Source organism: Protomyctophum parallelum, assembly GCF_964188405.1.
Source record: "Protomyctophum parallelum genome assembly, chromosome: 19".
NCBI classification, from domain to species: domain Eukaryota; kingdom Metazoa; phylum Chordata; class Actinopteri; order Myctophiformes; family Myctophidae; genus Protomyctophum; species Protomyctophum parallelum.
Genome location: NC_139717.1, coordinates 20,025,412 through 20,049,973, shown reverse-complemented (window position 1 = coordinate 20,049,973; position 24,562 = coordinate 20,025,412). Strand labels below are relative to the sequence as shown.

The window sequence follows — 24,562 nt, the reverse complement described above, 5'->3', positions numbered from 1 at the left end:
TGGGTTCTCCTGTCACTCAGGGGGTCACCATTAATAGTTACATTACTACGCTGTACTCTTTGTTTTCTCTCTCTCTCTCTCTCTCTCTCTCTCTCTCCAAAAAAAAATCATCAAAACTGTTGACATTTGCGAAAAGATTTGATGTGTGACATACAAGGGCACGGGCATGTATTTTATTTTTATTTTAAAGTTGTTTCATGAGGATCGTGGATTATTACGACAGTTCAGGTTTATGCTTCCAAACGACATGATGCCATACATTGAAATCTGAAAATGTCTCACATGTTGCATGCTTGTTGCAGATTCTACGAGACCGTCACATTTTGTTTCGATGATCTAAACTTGCTTACCGAAAATAACGTATTATTTCCAGCGAGCGTGATGCCCTCATCCAGCAAAGTATAAATGACACCTAAATGTCAGTGAAATGACTATAGTCATTGAATATTATGAGAGCCTCTATCAAATGTGTGTCGCATTACCGCTTTTATAGACACGAGGTCTACAAACCACACTTTTCAGAACCAGTTATAATTAACAAGTATTAACCAGTAAGTTTTGTCCATTTTCAATTTCGCTCTAATTTCAATACTTTTGTAAATTCTTACTATTGTTGCAGTATTAATACTTTTACTTACGTAAAAAGTACTTTTCCCACCACTCGAGCATTCAAAAGTCTACACACAAAATCCTATCGCACCTCTGTGGTGGGGAGAAAAAACAAAACAAAAAAGACAACATCCTAAAACTCAGCTGGCAGTGAAATAGCAGCTGTTTACACAGTGGGGTCCCACAGAGGACAGAGGACCCCCCCTCCCCCAGGGGTACCTTGAGGGGGTTCCATGCCCCCCCCCGCAAAATGAGGAACGGTTTAAACCTAAATGTATAGTACTTCGGCTATTCGGGAAAAAAAAGACTTATCTACCAGCTCATTGCGACGACGTGCTGTGAGCTTGTGGATCTGCTAGCTGCTTAAAAAGATCTGCTATTTTCAAAGCATTTTGAAAAAAATCTGGAAATTCTTGAATTGGTTTTCACCAAAATCTCATCGTATACTGTACTTATTCTCCCCCCCCCCCCCCCCCCCCTCCCTCACCCCAAATCTTCTCCGTGGCACACAATATTTTCAGATGGGGATCCGTGGGGGCCAAATACACTTACACATAAACCATGGCTGTCTCAAACCAAACCATCGCCCCAAACTCACTTCTCCTACCGAAGGCTCTGTACCTCTCCCCCCGTTCCCTCAGTCCCATCCGTCCGTCCATCCATCGGCCCCAGGATCCCGATTCCCGTCCCATCACAATAATCGTCTCTCGGGGGAAATGGGAATTGGGCTTATTATAATGCCGTGGCGGCGGTGGCGGTGGTGTCGTCGGAGGAGGAGGAAGAGGTAGCGGGGGTGGTCGTGGGGCGCTGGCGGCCCGCCCAGTAGTTCTCGTACACCCCCTGGAACATCTGGCGGCAGGGCAGCTTGGCGCCGAGCCGCGAGCAGATGAGGAAGGAGCCGCCCATCTTGCGGTGGAGCGAGTAGGTCTCCTCGGGCGGCGGCGTGAGGCGCTGCTTGAGCATGACGGGGATGAGGTTGTGGATGCGTTGCGTGGTGGACTGCGCGCCGAAGTCGAACGGCTCCACGGAGTCGAAGGCCTCGCCCAGGATCATCACCGCGTCCACGTGGGCGTTCAGCATCGCCTGCCGAGAGAGAGAGAGAGAGAGAGAGAGAGAGAGAGAGAGAGAGAGTGCGGGAAAGAGACACGTAAGTTTGGAAGCAAATGGAGCCTTATGGGTCTGTAACTCAGAGTGAAATTAACATTGATTTTACTATATAAATTGGGGTCGCAGAGATAGAATTTCCATTAACACAATCAGTGCCGGAAGTTCTTCAAAATAGGAGCTCTGGGGTGCCAGAGTTGTCTGGTCGCTTTTACTCTGAAACCCATGACCCGGAAACAATCCACTAAAAGAAAGTTTACTTTACATTGCTAGCTTACATTGCGATCGTTTTGATGTATACGATATATGATCCAAAAAGCGTTCATATTTTGCGGGAGAGACGGATGAGGAGCAGAAATGAAGCGCCAGTACATCGATCCGTTCATAACCACTGAGCGCCCTGGATTAGGAGAGACGAGTCATTCTTTCCGCTGCGCTAACAGCTAAGTCAACGGTAAGCTACGGAAAAAAAATCTGAATATTCTTATCTCGCCCGGTATCATTGAGGTCTGAGGACGTCCTATGTACGCGTCGGTTGGGACCCGTTGTCCATACCGTTATGTATGGACAAATCTAAATCAATTGGGAAATGTTTAAAGTTGATGTGGTGGCATAATTAAACTTAATGTTCATATGGCACACTGACTATCAAGGAAATGAAAAACATGAAAAAAGGTTGCCGACCCCTGGTGTATATAGTGTTGTATATTGAAAGTTGCACGTCTTGTTTATACAGTAATATAGTTTGCCAACTTATTGACAGCGTTACTTAAGACAGACAAGACAAGACAGACAAGACAGACAGACAGACAGACAGACAGACAGACAGACAGACAGACAGACAGACAGACAGACAGACAGACAGACAGACAGACAGACAGACAGACAGACAGACAGACAGACAGACAGACAGACAGACAGACAGACAGACAGACAGACAGACAGACAGACAGACAGACAGACAGACAGACAGACAGACAGACAGACAGACAGACAGACAGACAGACAGACAGACAGACAGACAGACAGACAGACAGACAGACCTTGGTCTCATATCCGGTGAGGAACTTGAGCTCGATGGATTTCTTCAGAACGCCGTCTCTGTCGCCCTTGGCCGCTGAACGAATGACCTGCGAAACAAAAATAAATCTCAAGATATTTAGTCGACTAAAACTGGACTAACACTAAAACATTCCAGGTGACTAAAACGTGACTAAAACTAAATGAAAACTATTCAAGAGACCGACTAAAACTAAAAATCTAAATTTGCTGCCAAAAACAACACCGCAGCCACGTCACACTCCTCACCTCGATGTAGAGGTCCGTGAAGCTCTCTTCAAAACTCCTGCTGGCTCCAAAGTCCAACAGCGCCACCTAGAGGGAAGCAACAGCCGCTTAAAATAAACATAACTAAACTAATAGCATGGATCAAACATGCAGAGGTGAAATAGGCGGTGACACAAAATACGCTACCACTAAAGCTGCACGTCTAAAATTGCTCCACAAGCTCTCAACGCTTCGCCAAGCGACTATTTTCGCTGTTTGTTTGTGGGGCGAAAAGAGAAAATGTTTGCCTATAATGACATGACAATAAATGAATGGTTGCATACAATAAAAGGCTCGTCTAAAACTGATAAGAGTTGGGGACAATAATGCATATGATAACTGAATTTGAGGTTAAATGTGAACACTATGGGGGTGCCAAATGACGCCCCTGATATAGCAGCAGATGTAGTACCTGCATCCAGCCAGTCGTCACGAAGATGCAAGATGGAGGACTCTCTTCCTGGTCTTCAGACAGCTGCTGGATGGAAATGAAGCTCCACCCACACTGCAACTTTCAGCGTCGGCAGAGCGTTTCCGGGGCTTTCTGGCCGACGCTGCGAGTTGAAGCGTGGGTGGGGCTTCACTTCCATGATCCACCAGCTGTCTAAAAACCAGGAAGAGACTCCTGACACGAGCGGCGTCTTGCCACCCTTTATCACACGTGGACAGACGGACTCACCTTGTGTGTCTGTGGCTCATAGAAGAGGTTGTGTGGACAGACGGACTCACCTTGTGTGTCTGTGGCTCATAGAAGAGGCTGTGTGGACAGACGGACTCACCTTGTGTGTCTGTGGCTCATAGAAGAGGCTGTGTGGACAGACGGACTCACCTTGTGTGTCTGTGGCTCATAGAAGAGGCTGTGTGGACAGACGGACTCACCTTGTGTGTCTGTGGCTCATAGAAGAGGCTGTGTGGACAGACGGACTCACCTTGTGTGTCTGTGGGTCATAGAAGAAGTTGGACCAGTTGGGGTCTGTCTGCATGAACCTGAACTCAAACAACTCCCTCAGACACAAGTGCAGGATGTTGTAACAGATCTGAGAGAGAGAGAGAGAGAGAGAGAGAGAGAGAGAGAGAGAGAGAGAGAGAGAGAGAGAGAGAGAGAGAGAGAGAGAGAGAGAGAGAGAGAGAATAACGTTAGTTACGCATAGTATTAAACTAAAACTAAATATATTGACAATTTCGTCAACAAATACAAACTAGACTAAAATGTTAGGAAGGGACTAGTGGACAAGAGATCCAGTATAAGTCATTTTACACTTGGTTGCATGCTGAAAATAGCACGCGTTGTGAGCTTGTAGATTTTTTAGCAAGTGTAAAAAGCAGTCATTGCGACGGCATCAAGGCCCGCCAAAATACATTTTAGTCGACTAAATCAACTGTAGATTTAGTAGACTAAAATCTTGTGATATGTATTTAGACTAAAACTAGACGTACTGTACACTAAAACATTCCAGGTGGCCAAAACTAAATGAAAACTATTCAAGAGACTATAAACTAAAACTAAAATGTGCTGTCAAAATCAACACGGTTCTTCGGTTCTCCTGGGAGAGGCCTCCGGACTGCTCCACAATATCATAAATATTAATAATACTAGAATATTTTACCTCGTTCTTCAGGTCCTGGGACAGGCCATTGGCCTGCTCCAGAGGGACGCCAGGGACCAGCTCTGTGGTCAGGACATGTCTGCTGCTCAGCTCGTCCACCACCTCTGGTACGTAGAAGAATGGGTGGTCCTTCAGCAGCTCCCTGGGAGCCACACAGAATGTACCCTGGGTTATAATTATGTAGCGTGTATACACCAAGTGGAACACACACATAGACCCCTTTTCCACCGGTCGGTTCCCAATGGGAACCGGTTCAGTTCTTTGTGGTTCTTAGTCCATGAGCCAGAGCTTCAAAATTGGAACATTAATTATGAATTGAGTGTGCAAAAACTATACATATATTAGATTGTTATCACCATGAAACTTACCCAGTTGATTACTTACACGAAGACAAATGATTTATTGTATTATATGAATATATATGAAAATGAGGCATTGTACAGGAAAATATGCAAAAAATAGAAAACATGAAAAAGCTACTACTGTGGAAGGGTTATCATGTATTAATTTACTTGATCCTTTACTGATCCTATAAACAATTTAATATAGGTATGGTTTTGCCCACCAGTTTTGGAGCTCTGGCTCATGGACTAAGAACCAAAAAGAACTGAACCGGTTCCCATTGGGAACCAACCGGTTCCAAAGAAAATGGCCGAGTACAACAGGCTTTTCTCCTCCGAGAATGAGAAAATAATGATGAGATGAAGATAAATACAGACAAACAGACTGTTCAGAGACAGAGTGTCTATCTTTAGCAGGTCGGCCATTAAATAGCTCTGCCACGGATCAAAGCGTTGGGACATCTGACCACAACAACAAGCAAGGAGAAAGCTACAGTAAGTATCTATTATAGACTGCAAAGGGCACATGTCTGTGGGCGTGCGCGCATGTTTGCCTGCGTGCGTGCTACTTGATACAGTGTCTGTATCACCCAAATGGGTGAAACATGTCAATCGGATTCATGTGACCATGGGGCGGCGCTGTTGGGTATAATAAGAATCAAGTTCACTGACATGGGTGGGGAGACTCTATATTACACATGGAGCCATGTGTAAAATGACTTAAATACTGGATCTCTTGTCCACTAGTCCCTCCCTAACATTTTAGTCTAGTTTTTATTTGTTGACATATTGTCAATATATTTAGTTTTAGTCACGATAGCTTAGTTTTCTTTTAGTTTCCATTTAGTTTCCGTCAGTGAAAAAAGGTAGCCGACAAACATTTTTGTTTCTGAGCCACATCCAGATTGGTATGCGGTTTGTTTAACCCATTTTGAGCGGGAACCCCTTTTGGTGGTTAAATACATTGTTATAATTTAGCTATTAACAGTTTCCGTGCTTTGAATGGATTACTCCAGGTTAATGTCGCTGCCATATCGGACATACGCAAGTTTTGTTTTATGTGTTTAATCCGCCGTAATGTAAACAAAAAAAAGAAAATTCTTCTTCGCCGCGGAGAAAGAGAGTAGGCGCATCTGTTGTGATAAAAAAAACCGGAAATCGTCACATGCTGTGGGCTGCTAGGGCTTCTGGGAAATTGAGGCCAATGGAAATGCATGGGGTGCAACACCTCATTGATACCAGTCTTGTGTGCGTCTTCCGGGTGCACCAAGATGGTGGATGATACACTCGGATCATAACAAACCACGGGAGCTTTTTTTGCTGGATTTTCGCGGATTAAAAGCCCAAATAATTCAGCGTATGCTCTAAAGGTAATACAACAATCTCGGCAGTGAAGGGGGGTTGATTAAAAGTCCGATAAATCGTTTTCCGCAGTCAAACTGTTAATCCTGCTATTTTTGAAAAATCGTTAAAATGTGCCTCAAATCTTTCAGAAAATTGTCATGATTAAAAAAAAAGATTATAATAATTTCGACTTCGGGCCTGAATGGGTTAAATGAGTCATGTGACATGTTGGACTCATTTTAACCCATTTAGACCTGAAGCTTGACTCTACGAATGCCTTCTAAATCCTGACAGTTTTCTGAACAGCCTCGTGTTTCTATGTCAGTCATTCAAGCCTTTTCATGTCAAGGACCCACCAAAAATATATGTATTTGGCCCGCCGACCCTCATCTGATAATATACTGTTAAAAACGTTCACTCTGAAAGAATATATTCAAACATCTGGGCCAGATTTTCACGATTTCTCAAAAATAGCAGAATATATAAGCTCATAGCGACAAACGCAGCAGAGACGACATCGACACGTCTCCACTAAAGGAGCAATCCGCTGTGGAAGTGGAGCGAGACTCACCTGAACTTCTTGGCACACTGGGCCTCTCGGATGTAGTCGCACTCCTTCTCCAACTCCTTCCTCATCACCTCGATCATATGCTCTGGAAACAGACCTGCGATTCGGGACGGTATAAAGAATTAACGTAAACTTATACTCAAAGAAAGATATTGTACTTTTTGACCCCCCACCCCACTACATTTCTGGAGGGTAAGTCATTGATAGCGATGAACCAAATGTAACCCTTAGCGTTAGCCCCGCCCCCAAGCTATTCATTTCGATAGAAGTTGCTCCAGTGGCGTTTTGAAGCACCCGGAAGTACAATTATAACGCAATGGCTCGAGCGGGCGGAAGTTTAGCCTATAGCATAGCACCCGGACCTCAAATGCCAGGTCCGGGCTTACGCAACGTGACGTCATGAACGTCCGTCCGTCCACCTCCATGAAAGTGCTGCAATTCCACATTTTGTTAAGTTGACAATCACTGCTTTTGTGAAGAATTCTCAGACTAATTCCGCTGCGGCAATGTGGTCGATGTTACATCGGCTACAAGTGAGTGAAAGAGACAGAGAGGGAATGTAATGGGCTATATGCCGATGATACTAATGAAGGCTCTGTTCCATTCTGGTCAAACAGAGTCAGGGTGCTGCTATTGTTCGTGTTGGCTCACAAGTGTCCTTGAGTGGGTTCCAAATGGCCCCCTGTACGGGTGTGTAACTCTGAGAGTGTTCAAATGGTTCCATTTGTACACTCAAGTTATGGTGGGTCCTTGAAAATTTAAAAGTTTGAGAACCACTGTACACTCAAATGGAACAGAGCCTTAATTATCATCATCGGTAACACCTGTGAAGGTGAGATATACAATATATACTGTAGCCCATTGCTCAAGACAGACAAAGAGGAAACAAAGGCTTGTGGGACTTGTGGTTCTCAATTAAAAACAACCAAAAAAGAAAAAGCCCAGTGTTTTTACCTTCGGGGAGAGCGTTGCTCATGCTCAGTACCGTCATGAGGTTGTTTACGTCACTGTTGATGCTCTGCGCCACGCCGGGGTACTGCAGGGCCACGGTGGGACAAAACAGAGCAGGGAGACAAAGAAGGCAAAGTGTCACAGTTTAACGTCACAGCAGCGTCACTATAATGGCATTATGTGTGATGGGATCTGCAATTTTCCCGGTATTTTTGCGACGACGCCTGGCCTCTGTGTGAGTGTGTGTGTGTGTGTGGCTGCGCAACAGTGACACTTGGTGGTCAACCAACACTATCCGACAGACAGACAGACAGACAGACAGACAGACAGACAGACAGACAGTCTATAGGAGTGGTTAGCACCACTAGATTATTCGCTTAATCAGAAAAGTAATCAACAGAATAATCGATAAGACAAATAATCAATAATGACGTGTATGTGTGTGTGTGTGTGTGCATGCGTGTAAAGAAAAAGCGAAGCATTAAATCAGAAGTTTGATCTCCATGTTCATCGACAGAGATACAATTGTAGAGGGAAATGCGTGTCCGTATATAAACATGTTTCCAGACCAAGTAATGATGTGTTTTATGTTGTTTTATTCCATGCTAACCCTGAGGACTTTTACTGCGTAGTACGATGTACAGAGGAACACAAAAACAACACTTAACCACTGAGCGGAGCCTATTAGGCCTCCTCATCATCACAGGACAGATAAACATCAAGTGTCTGGTTCCATTGCACCAAGAAGCGTGTGATCAATTTGTGGGATGTGGAAAGAAAAAACAAGAACAAGCATGCTTTTGTGTGAGAAGGGAAGCATGCCAGAAGACATCATTCATCGGCAATCTTTGTTTCTAAATTAATTTCCACTAAACAGCGAGGCTCTATGTTATCAGAACGCATGCACGCGCGCACACGCACACACGCACACACACACACACACACACACACACACACACACACACACACACACACACACACACACACACACACACACACACACACACGCACACACACACACCAACCTGTATTTTCATGGCGACCTCCCGGCCGTCCTTCATCCGGGCCAGGTGAACCTGCCCGATGGAGGCGGCGGCAAACGGCCGCTCCTCAAACATCTCCAGCTGGTCCCTCCAGTTGGGACCCAGGTCGTTGTTCAGCGCTTTCTGCACAGACACACACACACACACGAAAATGTGTAAGAGTTTTCAAATAAAAGTCTACAAGATTCTGAAGCTGGTGGATGGAAAGTGACGCTCGTGCGGCAAAATGTTCACGATTTTTCAAAAATAAATAGCAGACCTACAAGCTCATAGCGCGGCACTCGGTGCCGCGCTATGAGCTTGTAGATCTGCTATTTTTCAATAGCTAAAGGGGCTCCCGTCCAGAATGGGTTCTTCGTGACGCGACTGTCTGGATGCAGGTATAGTCAGGGATGCTGACATTGTTGCATAATGTTGGCTCACTGGAGACACTCTGCTACACCAGTGGGTGGTCTCAAAGTGTCCTTGAGTGGGTTTCCAAATGGCCCCGTTGCGGTTGTGTAACTCTGAGAGTGTACAAATGCAATACCAATGTCTACACTCTCAGTTATGGGGGTCATTGAAAAAGAAAAAAAAGAAAAAGTTTGAAAACCACTGCACACAAAATGGAACAGAGCCTTAAAACACTCTGACCTCTATTAATGAGTTGCCTTGAGTTAATTCATTGTAGAACACTTTCCCAGAGATTCACGAGTTGCCCCAAGTTATGTTTCCATTGTTTAATCCACGTTTTCAAACCAGTTTTAAGCCATACGGGAAATCCACCGGGCAGAATGGGATATGAGGCGCGTTTTGATGACGTTGTCGCAAAAAGGAAGCGACTACACCGTTTTAAAGTGGATTTCCACGACAAGCAACTCATCGCTCGGTGCAGTGGCTGTTCAAAGGTAACTATACTCAGGCAGTCTAGGCTATACCGCTAGACCGCCGTAAATGTACGGCATTGATCCCGTTAATTAGTATCATCGGTAACACCTGTGAAGGTAGTAGGGCAAGTCGGAAGAGTAATTCTGTGTGCATATACGCCCATCAAATCCGTCAATCGCAACAACGTGCACGGCAACTCATTTAACCTTTGTAACGGTCGACACGAGGACACGTCTGAGCAGAAGCAGAACAAGTTAACCGCATACGTACCATCATCTGTTTGATGGGCATGAAGTCGGCACTCTGCCGGACTCGCTCGAAGATCTTGGCGAGCTGGGGGTTGATGAAGGCATCGTCTGGAACACAACAAACAAACACAAGCAGGGTTTGTACACCACATAATAGTGCAGGGCAGTGGGAGCGGCCATGACGGGGCATCAGTGGGTGAAGCTCGCATACCACATACCTTCACACACAATGGACTGATGATGATGACCACTACAGTACAACCAATAATAATAGGGTTGTGAGAGAGGTACAGGGCCACTACAGTACAACCAATAATACCAATAATAGGGTTGTGAGAGAGGTACAGGGCCACTACAGTACAACCAATAATACCAATAATAGGGTTGTGAGAGAGGTACAGGGTCACTACAGTACAACCAATAATAATAATAATAGGAAAAAAGACATGACGTAATCCTGGTCTCTAAATTCTAAACTGATGGAGAGGGGAAGGAAATGGTTGGAATAACGTGTTCCTTCCACGCGCTACGTCCAACCGGTTTATACTAACCAATATTTAATAACGTGTTCCTGCCACACACTACATCCAACCGGTTTATACTAACCAATATTTAATAACGTGTTCCTTCCATGCGCTACGTCCAACCGGTTTATACTAACCAATATTTAATAACGTGTTCCTTCCATGCTCTACGTCCAACCGGTTTATACTAACCAATATTTAATAACGTGTTCCTTCCACGCGCTACGTCCAACCGGTTTATACTAACCAATATTTAATAACGTGTTCCTTCCATGCTCTACGTCCAACCGGTTTATACTAACCAATATTGAATAACGTGTTCCTTCCATGCGCTACGTCCAACCGGTTTATACTAACCAATATTTCTGGGTCTAACATGGGACCTATATGGGGGCTTCCAGTAGACTAACCCATTTTGACCTGAGATCAGATTCTGAAAATGTCTTCTACATCCTGACGGTTTTCCGAGAAAGCTATGTTTCTATGTCAGTCGTTCTTCGACTTTTCCAAAATAGCAGACCTACAAGCTCATAGCGCGCCACTCGGTGGCGCGCTATGAGCTTGTAGATCTGCTATTTTTCAATAGCTAAAGCATAACATAATGCTAACACCAAAAGGGGTTCCCGCCCCAAAATGGGCTAATTCCAAATGTTGTGGCAAATGTTTTGCAACACCTATCGAGTCAAAAGGTAAAAAAAAGAAAAACTGTCATAAATCCAAATCATAACCCGATGACATGTTTACGGCCGTGGCTCCACCACCATCTACTCAGTAATTAAGTAATTAAGTTACCACATTATGTCACAGTCAGATACAGTAGATTCTACTGTATCTGACTGTGACATAATGTGGTAACTTAATTACTCGCGAGGGCAGCTGCCATTGGGAATGACGGTCTGATTTACGCCAGACGCTGCAACGGAGCACGTGGCGTGCTGTGGCGTTGTAAACAAGTTACACGTGTGCAACTAATAACTATAACTAACTGCACAAAGTCAACCAAACGGCCCACGGGGCCGGGGCTATTAACCCATTTTAGACCCGATTTAAAAGCATTTACTTTGAAAGAATATATATTCAAAGACTTTTCAAAAATAGCAGACCTACAAGCTCGTACATGAGCTTGTACATCTGCTATTTTCATTGGCTAAATTATAGCATAATGTTTAAAACAACCAAAAGGTGTCTGTGAAAACATTGCAGGGGGGAAAAAAGGTCTTTTTGACCTGAAGTCAGCTTGTGTGGTATACCGCTAACAACCGACTCAATCTTGCTCGCATGCGGGTTAAAGCCTCACCGTGCACGTGTATTTGAATGAATATCATGTAATGCTGTCCAATCCGCATGCTGGAGTACGTTAATATACAAAAAACAACTTGTATAATTGGAGCGGTTGTATTTGGTCTCCCTGCTCTTCTATTGAGACATTGACACAACTTTGCGTGTGTGCGTGCCCCCAGTTACCCCGAAGGTAAAAACACTGGGCTTTTTTTTGTTGGTTGTTTTTAATTGAGAACTACAAGTCCCACAAGCCTTTGTTTCCTCTTTGTCTGTCTTGAGCAATGGGCTACAGTATATATATGCACTTTCACAGGTGTTACCGATGATGCTAATTAAGGCTCTGTTCCTCACCTTGTATGCTGAGCATCTGTCCCAGTTTGAGCGCGGCTCCCCTGACCTTACACAGGGTGCTGACGATGCGCTCGGCGTTGGCCTCCGACAGGAAGGCTGAGTCCAGGATGGACGTCTTACCGTTCTCGTCTGCGACCGCACACATACGCACGCGCACACACGCGCACACACACACACACACACACACACACACACACACACAAATTAACTGTTGAGGCCAGAAAACCAGGAATGAACCAGTGTTCATTTTAGCTACAGTACAAACGAATGGCAGATTTTTCAGTGGGTCCCAGAAAGCCACGCCCACTGCTAAACTGCTAATGTGCTGTATGAGCGTGGTGACCTTGTACCGTGTCATTTGAGCGGGAGAATGGCCCACGAGGGACTGTCACTGAGTGCATGTTTACGTGTTTTTACCTGTCGTCTCCGTCGGACCCCGCATGCTCTTCTTGGCTACTTCTGCCAACGCTCCGAAACCCAAGCCCACAGCAAGACCTACACAAACACACACACACACACACACACACACAGACACACACAGACATGTTGGAGTTCATTCCCAATAGCAGGCTTTGGCAATAATACAAATAATAATAATAATAATAATAACGAAAAATAACTATAATAGTTAAAAAAAAGTTGAACTGTGAACTGAACTAGTTCATGAAAAAAAAGAACTTCCCCAACACTGGCCCTGTGTACAGTAGGTATTATGCTGGGAGTATCATGTTGATGAACACTGGCCCTGCATACAGTAGGTATATGCTGGGAGTATCATGTTGATGAACACTGGCCCTGTGTACAGTAGGTATTATGCTGGGAGTATCATGTTGATGAACACTGGCCCTGTGTACAGTAGGTATATGCTGGGAGTATCATGTTGATGAACACTGGCCCTGTGTACAGTAGGTATATGCTGGGAGTATCATGTTGATGAACACTGGCCCTGTGTACAGTAGGTATTATGCTGGGAGTATCATGTTGATGAACACTGGCCCTGCATACAGTAGGTATATGCTGGGAGTATCATGTTGATGAACACTGGCCCTGTGTACAGTAGGTATATGCTGGGAGTATCATGTTGATGAACACTGGCCCTGTGTACAGTAGGTATATGCTGGGAGTATCATGTTGATGAACACTGGCCCTGTGTACAGTAGGTATATGCTGGGAGTATCATGTTGATGAACACTGGCCCTGTGTACAGTAGGTATTATGCTGGGAGTATCCAGCATAATACCTACTGTACGCGCGCGTGTGTGTCTTATATAACGCTATGTTACGTAACTGTAACTCAGACAGCATCTGAAGTGTCGACAACGAGATGCTGAAGAACATAAGAGTTAATTACTTCAGCATTTCTTTTTATACGGCAACGGTCGACTCAAAACGTCATCCGAGTAAAGGAAGCGTTGTTTACTCTGTACTCTGGAGAGTGCCTGGCTGGCCTCATCTTCACTGACATTTTGTTGCTGTCCAAACCTCTCCAAATCTCTATATTCAATTTTTTTGTGTTTTTTTTGGGTGTTTTTTTGTAAATTAATGCACTACTTGATCATACTACAGCCTACGGCGTCACAAAAAAAGGATCAAAACGAGTACATACAAGCTCGAATGCTTGAGAGCTTGTCAATCTGCTATTGTTGATACACTTCCATTGGAGTCCTGCAAAACCCAAACCGTTTTGGACATACATTTGGATGTTGCCTGCACCTGACGGAGACATTTGTCTAAAACATTTAATAAAATACAGATCATCCCGCCCGAGTGAAGGATGATCTCTGTGTCGGCATGAACACCATGGAGACGAGAACACAAACAACATCATGCCTAGTCTCTCTCTCTCTCTCTCGACTTATGTCAACAGTCTCTCTCTCTCTCTCACACGAAGCGCATTGAAGTGAAGTGGGCATAGTGTGATTTTTTTTTAAATAATAATACAAAATTAGAATAATAATAATATTTAAAAAAAACGAATGGCCATATATTAAGATTCGAGTGCCAACCCTAACGAGCGAACATTCGAACCCTGAATGTTCGGGGACAGCCATAGTGTGTGTGTGTGTGAGTGAGAGTGAGTTTGCGAGAGTGAGTTCAGACAGATGACACCGCAAATAACCTGATCTCAACATATTCTCACACATTCTCTGTGGAATTCTCTGACCTCTGATGTGGCATTTTGTCACCCATGACTCAGTGTGTGTGTGTGTGTGTGTGTGTCTATTACTGAGGGCAACACCTGCTATTCCTAAAGTACACAGAGTGCACACACACAGGTTGCGAGACCAGTCATGGGGGTCAAACAGAAGATTAACCTATACTGTATGTAATCTTGTGTGCAGCAACAAAACCCACAGTCAGGATTAGAACTCAGGGCCCAGTGCTCTCTGGTTCCATGTCTCTCTGTTGGTTCAATGTTGATTTAGTTTAAAGCCATGGATTGGAGAGCGACAAAGATTTAAGAGAGAATAAGACAGTTTTGTCGGGGCCGTAAACGAGTAAGTGAACGGCAGTGCGCACGATCCGCCAAACGTGTCTAGGTTTCGCTGAAGAAGGCATGACCCAAAAAAATAAGTAAATAAATGGATTTCAGCTATCCCGTTTGATATGATTAAAGACATTTTATAAACATGGACGAGGGCAGACGGTCCTGAACGCAGTGACCCAGGATTAGCCGGTAACGTAGGGTCAGAAATGACCCGAGGATTGTAAGGTTAAAGTTGGGATTGCCGCAGATATATCATTATCTTATCCTAGCCTTGGGTGTTACTGTGACGATACAAGTATATATACCGATTTCTGTTCTTCCAAACAACTGTACATTTTAATCGTAAAAAAAAAAAGACTGTGCAATTGTCACATCTATTTGGGTTTTTGTATGCACCCCAGACACCGGTGTTAAAGGAGAATTCCATACTAGAAGGCTTTCTTACCTTTATTTGTAGTTGTTACGTCCCCACCAAAGACGTCCAGGTGTTATTTTGTGCAAAAGTGCATTATTGGCTATTTCTCCTACCATAAGCCCTCAATGGGGGTTGGGTTTTTGTGCCAATTCGTTTGTTTCCATCGAAATAAGTACGGTAGTAAAGTGTGTCGCTTGGGATACTATTTACATTATGAAGAGAGAATATACAAAGGTGGTTGAGGGTGGTCCCCATGCTAAATGATGGCGAGTTGGTAACCAAATGGACCCTTATAGATAACAAAATAGTTTGGGGTCTGAAAGGCTAAACGTCAATCAAATGGAGGTCCGTGGCTCAAATGCCGAATAAATAATGGGGCCTTGACGTGAAAAGGGTTGAAAATCCGCTGCTCTATTTGTTTGTTTTTCATGTTGCAACTACAGTATGTAACTCTTTGAGTGTGGTTTTCAACGCCAGCATACCTGGAGAATAAGTACAGAGAGCGGGAATTGTATGAGACCGCTGTCCTTATCCATCACCACTATACAGCCAGTGTTGTTTTCGTCGACTAAAACTAAGACGAAAAATGTTCGACTACCTATTTCCACTGACAAAAACTAAATGGAAACTAAATGAAAACTAAGCTATGGTGACTAAAACTAAGACTAAATGTACTGACAATTTTGTCAACAAAGAAAAAGTAGACTAAAATGTTAGGAAGGGACTAGTGGACAAGATATCTTGGTTTTGACACTTGGTTTGCATGCTGAAAATAGCAGATATGCAGCGTTGTGAGCTTGTAGATCTGCTGTTTTCAGCAAGTGTAAAAACAGTCATTACGACGGCATCAAGGCCCGCCAAAATAATTTTTTGTCGACTAAATCTCATGACATTCCAGGTGACTAAAATGTGACTAAAACTAAGTGAAAACTATTCAAGAGACTTTGACTAAAACTAAAATAGAAATTTGCTGGCAAAAACAACACTGTATAGTGTATACAGCCAAGAATAGACAACCTCAGTGTCAAAACAAAAGCAAGAAAGAAAACGTAGCCCACATACCATAGTAAGAGTATTGCTGTTGTTTCCAGTCCCTGACGCAGCAGAGGGAAATGTGTTGTTTTAGCTAAAATATGTTTTCGTCTCTGTCGGGTGGATCTCCTAATTATGTCCAAAAAACTGTAACTTTTCAGGATTCAAGTCTAAAATGAGCAAAAGTAGATCTGTGTACCTGCTACTTTTCAGCGACGTTGTAGTGTAATATGATCACGTAAGGCAGGGGTGACCACACTTTTTGGACTCGAGAACTACTTCTAAACTGAGCTAATCTACGTTTTGGGCACCCCTGAAGTAGGGTGTTGGTTTTACGAACAAACAAAAAAAGTTAAAATATGGTGAGAGGAGGAGGTTTCCTTGCTATAGTATGGACTGGACAGGCAGGAGAGCAGAGAGGTGTGCACGGTTCTATATGCACGCATGTGTAGCAGAGTGCGTGGCTCAGAGCACAAAAAGTCTAATAATACTGTTATCTCCACCACCGGTCGGTCCATTATAGGGATATCCCCGTTGGACTAGTGGTTAAGATGTTGGATTTCCACACGGGAGGCCCGAGTTCGAATCCCGGGTGTTACGCGTGGTCAGTACAGAATATGCAAATAAATAAACACGCAAGACAACCATCAGTCAGACCCGACAGACAGACAGACAGGGTCGTTTACCTGCAAAGTTGACCACTCTTCCAAATCTTGTGACGGGCACTTTCCTCTCCCGGGCTCGTTCGCTTAACTGGAGAAGAAAGGAAAGGATTTCAAACACGTAACTTTTACTAATACTTTTCTATGAATATGTACAGTCGTGTGTACAAAAGGCACGTGTGTGTGTGTGTGTGTGTGTGTGTGTGCGCGCGCGCGCGCGCACACACACGCGTGCGTGTGTGGTGTGTGGGGGAGATAATTACATAACTTTATAAAATGAAGCTATATAATAAGATATGAATGATTAATTTGATCTGACGAGAGAGAGAGAGAGAGAGAGAGAGAGAGACGTCTCTTGTCTTCAAATTGGGGCGCATTTCCGTAGACAACGCCCTGGTAACGTCTGTCGAAACAGCCAGGAACCTCGGTGTTGTCCTGGACAGTCAGCTCTCGTTCAAAGCTCACATCACAGCTGTCACTCGATCCTGTAGGTTCACACTCTATAATATACGACGAATTAGACCGTTCCTCACCCAGGAATCAGCCCAGCTCCTAATCCAGACAACAGTCTTGTCAAAACTCGACTATTGTAACTCCCTCCTAACTGGCCTACCAGCATGTGCACTTAAGCCTCTCCAGCTGATCCAAAATGCCGCAGCTCGCTTGGTCTTCAACCAGCCAAAATTCTCACATGTCTCCCCCCTGCTCCGCTCCCTCCATTGGCTCCCGGTCGCTGCCCGCACAGAATACAAAACTCTGATGCTGGCATTCAAGGCAACCAAAGGTATGGCTCCCCCATATCTTGCAAGTATGATTGAACCCTACAAACCCTCCCGCGCACTCAGATCAGCCAACGCAGGGAAGCTGGAAGTACCCTCACTAAAAACGCCGTGACAACGCTCCACACGTCCCAAACTCTTCTCCCTTCTGGCTCCAAAACTGTGGAATGCACTTCCCATTGCAGTCAGAACTGCAGCATCACTCCCAATCTTCCGCCGTAGTCTGAAAACCCACCTTTTTAGACTCCATCATGGCCCATAGCACTTACCCCACCCCCTTAGATAGCATTTCTGTAGACTTAGATAGCATCTGATACAGACTTATAGCATGTTATGTAGACAGCACTATAATTGCATTGTATATAGTCATAGCACGCCATAGTACATATGTATAGCATAGTAGTATATAGTTTATATGTATAGTCTCATAATATAGATATTCCACTGTTACTTTCTTAGTTTACGCATGTTTTATGATAAATGCTTTTTTGTGATGTATTCCCATGCTTTTGTTCTTGCTTATTGTAAATCGCTCTGGATTAAGAGCGTCTGCTAAATGCCTAAATTGTAAATTGTAAATTGCATACTTAGTTTAGATTAGCATTGGTTAGACACTGCAACCAAATTAAATGAAGTTTAACAAAATACAATTATTATTATTTTTTTGTATTGATTGATTGATTGATTGATTGAAATGCACAAGTTATGCACAGAATATGCAGAATATTGACTGCGTACTGCTGTACAGTATGTGTGTACTGTACACCAGTGGTTCCCAAAGTGGGGTCCGGGGACCGCCCGGGGGTCCTTGAGGGAGTCCCAGGGGGTCCCCAGCAAAAATGATAGTTAGGAACCAAATGGACCCCTTATGGGTCTGTAACTCACAGTGTGTACAAATGGAACTATCATGTTTCCAATTTGTACAAATTAAGTTAGATTTTTACAATAATGTTTTGGGGTCCCAGAGATAGAAATGCCATTAAATATAAGGGGCCGTAGCCTCAAACCGGGAGCCCTAGAGCCGCAAAAATCTTCTCTTATGGGGCATGTATTTTCAAACGGGGGGGGGGGGTCATGCCAATGAGTATAATTTTGGGGGGTCCTCGACATGAAAACGTTTGGGACACGACACGCAGCCAGGTGAGAGAGAGAGAGAGAGAGAGAGAGAGAGAGAGCGTACCATCTGTCTGTGAGGTTTAATGCTGTCCCTCTTGCCCTGTCGGCCTTTCTCCAGGTCGGCGGCGGTGAGGCCGCCCACCGCGGCGGCGGCGGCGGTGGGGTCCTGATGGTAGTCCCGCTGCTGCTGCTGGGGTCCGGCCAACTGCCTGACCGCCGTCTCCCAGCAGAACGGCTGCCTGAGAACGTGCCTGCTCAGCTGTTGGCGGTGGCGGAAGACACTCGGGTGGCAGAGGAGACGCCTGGGCAGGAAGACAAAAGAAACGGGCGATTGGCTATTTTTTCGAACAATCTATCAATCTACGATCTTATCTATGCACCTGTCTCTTAACCCATTTTGGGGGCGGGAAGCTTTAGCTATTGAAAAATAGCAGATCTACAAGCTCGTAGCGCGCCACTCGGTGGCGCGCTACGAGCTTGTAGGTCTGCTATTTTTGAACTTGGCTGGTAATCCAGTCGGGCAGTGTGCCGCGGGTTCGACTCCCGACGGCTTTTATTGCATGTCTTCCCCCCCCCCCCCCCATCTCTCTCCTCATTTCCTGTCAGCCTACTGTCTGTCCCTCCGTAAAATATATAAAATAATGGCCACAAAAACATTTAAAACGTGCCTCAAATCTTTTAATATAATATTCTTTCAGAGCGAACGTTTTTAACTCAAATCTTTGCTTCTGGTGGGGTCGCCGGAAAACAACATATTTTCAGATGGGGGTCGGCGGTCCAATAACATATATTTTTGGGGGTCCTTGACATGAAACTGAACCACTGACATACTGTAGACACATGAGGTTTTTCTGATAACTGTCGAGCATTTAGAAGGCATTTGTAGAATCGTCCTCAGGTCTAAATGGGTTAATCAGGTCACGACCTGACGAAGATGTTGTAGATCAGTGGGTTTTCAACCCTTTTTCATATCAAGGCCCGTTACTTATTCAGCATTTGATCCACGGAACCACCATTCGATGGCATTTAGCTTCTCAGACTCAAAACCAATCAGACCGGATTCTACAAAATCCAACGGTTTAACCCATTTTGACCTGAGATCAGATTCTAAAAAATGTCTTCTACATCCTGACAGTTTTCTGAAAAAGCCATGATTCCATGTCAGTCGTTCTTCGATTTTTCTAAAATAGCAGACCTAGTGGCGCGCTACGAGCTTGTAGATCTGCTATTTTTCAATAGCTAAGGCATAACATAATGCTAACAGCAAAAGGGGTTCCCGCCCCCAAAATGCTTAAAGTGGTTCAAAGCTATAACGTGACACAGATACGTCCCTGCAGGTCTTATAAAATGGGTTTGTGTGTATACCTGGGGTCCTGGTGGAAGGACCTGGTCTGTCCGCCGGACTGCGAGCCGGGGTCCTTGTGGCCCTCGAACAACGACGCCGACCGCGTCCCGTTTCCCCCCGCGGCGTATCCCGCGGCGTGCCACACTTCCTCCTCCTCGGCCGCCCTGAACTCGGCCATGAGCTCCGGGTCCACCGCGGGGAAGTCGTCGAATTCCGACGACGCATGCTGCTGCTGCTGCTGCTGCCCCGTCAGCCCCTGGTGAAACAAACACATAATCAATCAGCCCAGAGTGCTAATGGCAGACACCTGTGGGTGATTGGTGCAGTTGTGGTGGTGGAAGGGGAGTTGTGAAGGGTTTTGTCCACCAGAGGCTGCCATTTGGATTGTCTGAGGAAATTCTCAACACACAGTATGAAATACATTACCCACTTACAGGTTATTATTTTTTTGTTTGTTTGTTTGTTATCGCATTCCCATTCCCCTCCCGTTGTCGAGGCCCATCATTTTCTGACCTTATCGTCGCCATGATGGCTCGCGCTGGACGATTTTGTCATTTTCTTTTGCCACGGACATACAAAACCGAGTGGACAATGATAACACACGTAAAGAGATAGTCCTGAATGAACCATAACAGGTCTGTGACTCTTGAGAGTGAACCAAATGGACCCTCACAGGTCCATTTGGTTCCATCCGTACACTCTGTAAAGGGGGTAAAACATTTGAGAACCACTAGTGCTATAGTCAGTGTGTGCTAATCAAAGTCAAAGTCGTAACGATTTGTCACACACGTTACCACCGCAGGGAAATGTGTTCTCCGCATTCGACCCATCTCTTGGAGCGGTGAGCCGCAGCCGTGCCGCGCTCGGGAATCATTTGATTAGTAGATTTGACGCCCCCCAATCCAACCCTCGATGCTGAGTGTCAAGCAGGGAGGCACTGGGTCCCATTTTTACAGTCTTTGGTATGACCCGTCCGGGGATCGAACCCCGACCTCCCAGTTTCAGGGCGGACACTCTAACCACAAGGCCACTGTCTGGTATTATGTGCCATATACTGTAGTAGATGAAGAAAACCTGGAGACATGGCATTCAGTAATGGGGTGTGATGATACAAATGTGAACATTATAATGGTGTGTTAATCCATTCAGGATGGGAACCCCTTTTGGTGTTTTAAGCATTATGTAATACTTTAGCTATTGAAAAATAGCAGTTCAGTGAGGACAACTCAAGAATGGATGGAATATATATTTATTGAATATAAGATGAGCAATATATGTATTATTATGGTTTGGCGATGTATTGGATCTGCTTTTTAGGTGCTCAGATCAAGCGCATCAGTCCCGACCATAGGGACTCCGAATCCCCCCTACCTAAACAGTAGATCCAAAACGACAGGTGGTAGCTGGGGTGGAGGAGGGTGAGCAGCAGGTTTGTATACAGCAGCACGCTGATACAGCAGCAGCAATAAAGGAAGCAGGAGGAGGAATGCAAACCTCCGGTTATAAAGTAGCCGGTATGAAGACGGAGTGAGTGTGTGATTGACTGAGTGAATCATGTGAATGAGAGCGTGATGCTGAGGCGGACCAATTAACGGCCGGCAGCGACTGCACTGAGGTTCCCTGACTGAACTTGCTCTGCGCATGTCTACGACAGGCACAAATGCTCATATCTATAAGCGTTTTTAACTCAAATCTTTGCTTCTGGGTGGGGGGGGGGGGTCCCCTGGAACAACATATTTTCAGATGGGGGTCCGCGGCCAAATACAGATAATTATTCGCAGTTGCCAAAATAGACGATGTTCCAAAAAAATGGCCTATGGCATATGATGAGGTTAAACGGCCTTGATTACATTCCCACAAACACACACACGCACGCACGCACGCACGCAAGCACACACACATACGCACACGTACCTGCATCGCCGTCATAGCAGCTGTGAACTGTTCAGCCACTGCACCGACCGCTGGGAGTCCTGAGACAGACAGGGAGGACAGAACGCTTCAGCAAAAAGGTCGCTTCTATAATCCATTTGGAACGCATTAGTATGCACTCCATAACACCGACTCCTTATAGGGGTTTATAATACAGAGGCAACACTTTGCTACAAGGGTGTGTATCTTTTTCAAGTTTTTGTGGGTTTTTAACACCTTTCATACTACATAAAAGCATCAAAAGTAGAATACAGAAGCTCCAAGCAAACTCGAGCTTGTAGATCCGCTACTTTTGAATTTGAATGCTGAAAAGTAACAGTTTTGGACATCATCCTCGTCATGGATCGTCATGGATTTCACAATGCCAACGCCAGACTTCCCGGTCCTTCATTGCCATCCCCAGTTCCTGCCTACTGATGCATGTGTCCCTAGCGATGACATCAGGGAACGATAGTTTTCTACCTCTGGTCCGCCCTGAGGCAGGACTCCAGAGAAGAAGGGAAGATATACAGTAACCTCATTGTCAGCTCTGTAGCAGTGGCCGGCAAACTGTGTTCTTCTGGATCGGACTAGTGAAGAAACACGGGGAAGGTTGCCGTATATTAAAGAAGCCGATGGGTGGCTCCTCCTATAGAGATTCTGCACTCTCATTAGAAGTGCCATCCAGCCGTATCTCTCGTTTCTTTGAAAGTGTCCAAACTGTCCATGTCTCGGAGCCATAGAGTAGAATCGGCTCAACGGTCGTCCTAAATATTATAATTGTTTACATTGAACCTCTTACTAAGTTGGGATGATCAGAGCTTATGCATGTCATTGCAGGCTGACCAGTTAGTTAAATCTTGAAATTGTGAGAACTTCTGATTTAGAAGGCCTTTGTAGAATCAGCATCATGTCTCAAAGCTGCTATAAGCAATAATATGTCAAAATGTTAATGACCTTTTTGTTTGGTATTCAGACAGCCAGCAATGGGTAGCACGCTCCCAAAAACATTAGTCTCTGTGACACATCTAGGGGCCGCAATCTGCATTCAAAGATGTTCCTAGAAGCTTTGTCATTGGACGATTTGCCTGTCTGCTTCCTGATTGGTTAGTCATTGCGACCGGGGTTTTATTTTCCGACCAATGACAAAGCTTCTAGTTACATCTTTGAATGCACATTGCGGCCCCTAGAAGTGTCACAGAGACTACATTTTTGTTGGGAGCGTTCTACCCATTGATACCCATTCTTGGTGTTTTAACTAAGCATTATGTTATACTTTAGCTATTGAAAAACAGCAGATCTACAAGCTCATACGAGCTACGAGCTTGCAGGTCTGCTATTTTTTTAAACTGTCAGGATTTAAGATCTTTTTAGAATCTGATCTCAGGTCAAAATGCGTTAAAGAACCACCATTCTTCCGTGCGTTAGAATCTGATCTCAGGTCAGAACGGGTTATAGCAGCTTTGGTGGGTTTTGAGGGGAGTATAGTGTCTGTAACTGTACCTGTACCGCTGCGCATGGCGCTGGCCTGCGTCTCCACGACCGCCTTGCTCAACTTGGCCAGCCCTCGCGCCACTAGAGCCATGTCTCCGGCCATGATAAGACTGCAGAGGGAGGGGGAGGGAGAGGGAGAGACATTTTTATATTCCATATCTTGTCTGTGTTATTTGTTCTGAATATGTATTGTCGTTCATTTGAGAACCACACACTGTATGTCGTGAATGCTTTGGCAATAATGAGAACGCTCTTCTTCACACCAAGGAAGCATTATCTGAATTGAACAATTATTGAAGAGAGAGAGACAGAGACAGAGACAGAGACAGAGACAGACACAGACACAGAGACAGAGACAGAGACAGAGACAGAGACAGAGACAGAGACAGAGACAGAGACAGACACAGAGACACAGAGAGAAAGAGAGGGAGGTGACCACCGAAAACTACAGCATGACGTCACTGAGCCGCGGTGGTCAGCGCTCACACAACTAACCGCCGTTTCGTTGGTCACCTCTTCCTCGAAAACTGGACTATGATGAATAGGCCTTTAGGCCTATTTTATACTTTGTCATACTTTGTCACTCGACACAAAAATGTACTGTAGCTTGTAGGGATGTCAGTAACGGATAGTTTCCCAACCGGTTACCCGTTAGGATTAACCGGTTCATTACCGGATAGTGGTTGATTTTTTTTCTTTTTTTAATAGGCTACCCCAAATGTAATATGCATGTATAGGCTACATAATTAAAGTTGGTAGACGAATGGCATACATTTATTTATGCTCCTTTTATAAAAGACAAACAAAAAAGCAACATTTAACAATATAAATAAATTGTTGTAGGCTTCTGGCTTAATCATCAATAAACAACGCATCGCATCTGCATGATGCATGCATCTGCGCGTCTACAGTCCGCCGGTTCTAGTCCAACAAAACATAAATAAATCCAGTCCAGATCCGAGCAACCTATACCTATAAAGCCACTGGACGCATGGGCTAAGCCTTTTTTTATTATTAAGGAAGATCAGCATGCATGTCACCGTGTTCCGTTTGTTGACTTTTCGCTGACGAGAAAACCCTCAAACATCGATAGCACATGGCTAACTTTTGATAGCCGTAAGCCGTGCCAGTGTGGAGACGGATAGGAGGGCAGCGG

The 24,562-nt window shown here is 44.8% G+C and overlaps 1 protein-coding gene across 1 annotated transcript in view; it reads right to left on the bottom strand.

Annotated features, from left to right (window-relative positions):
• Positions 1 to 1,073: 1,073 nt before the first annotated feature.
• The window catches only part of coq8aa (coenzyme Q8A-a), a 42,409-nt gene continuing 18,920 nt past the window's right edge, over positions 1,074 to 24,562 (bottom strand). Inside the window, exons 2-17 of the mRNA XM_083790175.1 lie at positions 23,416 to 23,516; positions 21,916 to 21,974; positions 20,022 to 20,257; positions 18,721 to 18,958; positions 16,786 to 16,852; positions 12,582 to 12,659; positions 12,165 to 12,293; positions 10,031 to 10,116; positions 8,876 to 9,016; positions 7,854 to 7,935; positions 6,903 to 6,996; positions 4,647 to 4,788; positions 3,969 to 4,076; positions 3,022 to 3,087; positions 2,757 to 2,843; positions 1,074 to 1,692 (exon numbers count right to left, since the gene is read on the bottom strand). Of these exons, the coding sequence (XP_083646301.1) occupies positions 1,342 to 1,692; positions 2,757 to 2,843; positions 3,022 to 3,087; positions 3,969 to 4,076; positions 4,647 to 4,788; positions 6,903 to 6,996; positions 7,854 to 7,935; positions 8,876 to 9,016; positions 10,031 to 10,116; positions 12,165 to 12,293; positions 12,582 to 12,659; positions 16,786 to 16,852; positions 18,721 to 18,958; positions 20,022 to 20,257; positions 21,916 to 21,974; positions 23,416 to 23,509 (2,058 nt within the window). The 5' untranslated portion in view covers positions 23,510 to 23,516 and the 3' untranslated portion in view covers positions 1,074 to 1,341. The remainder of the gene's footprint in view (positions 1,693 to 2,756; positions 2,844 to 3,021; positions 3,088 to 3,968; positions 4,077 to 4,646; positions 4,789 to 6,902; positions 6,997 to 7,853; positions 7,936 to 8,875; positions 9,017 to 10,030; positions 10,117 to 12,164; positions 12,294 to 12,581; positions 12,660 to 16,785; positions 16,853 to 18,720; positions 18,959 to 20,021; positions 20,258 to 21,915; positions 21,975 to 23,415; positions 23,517 to 24,562) is intronic.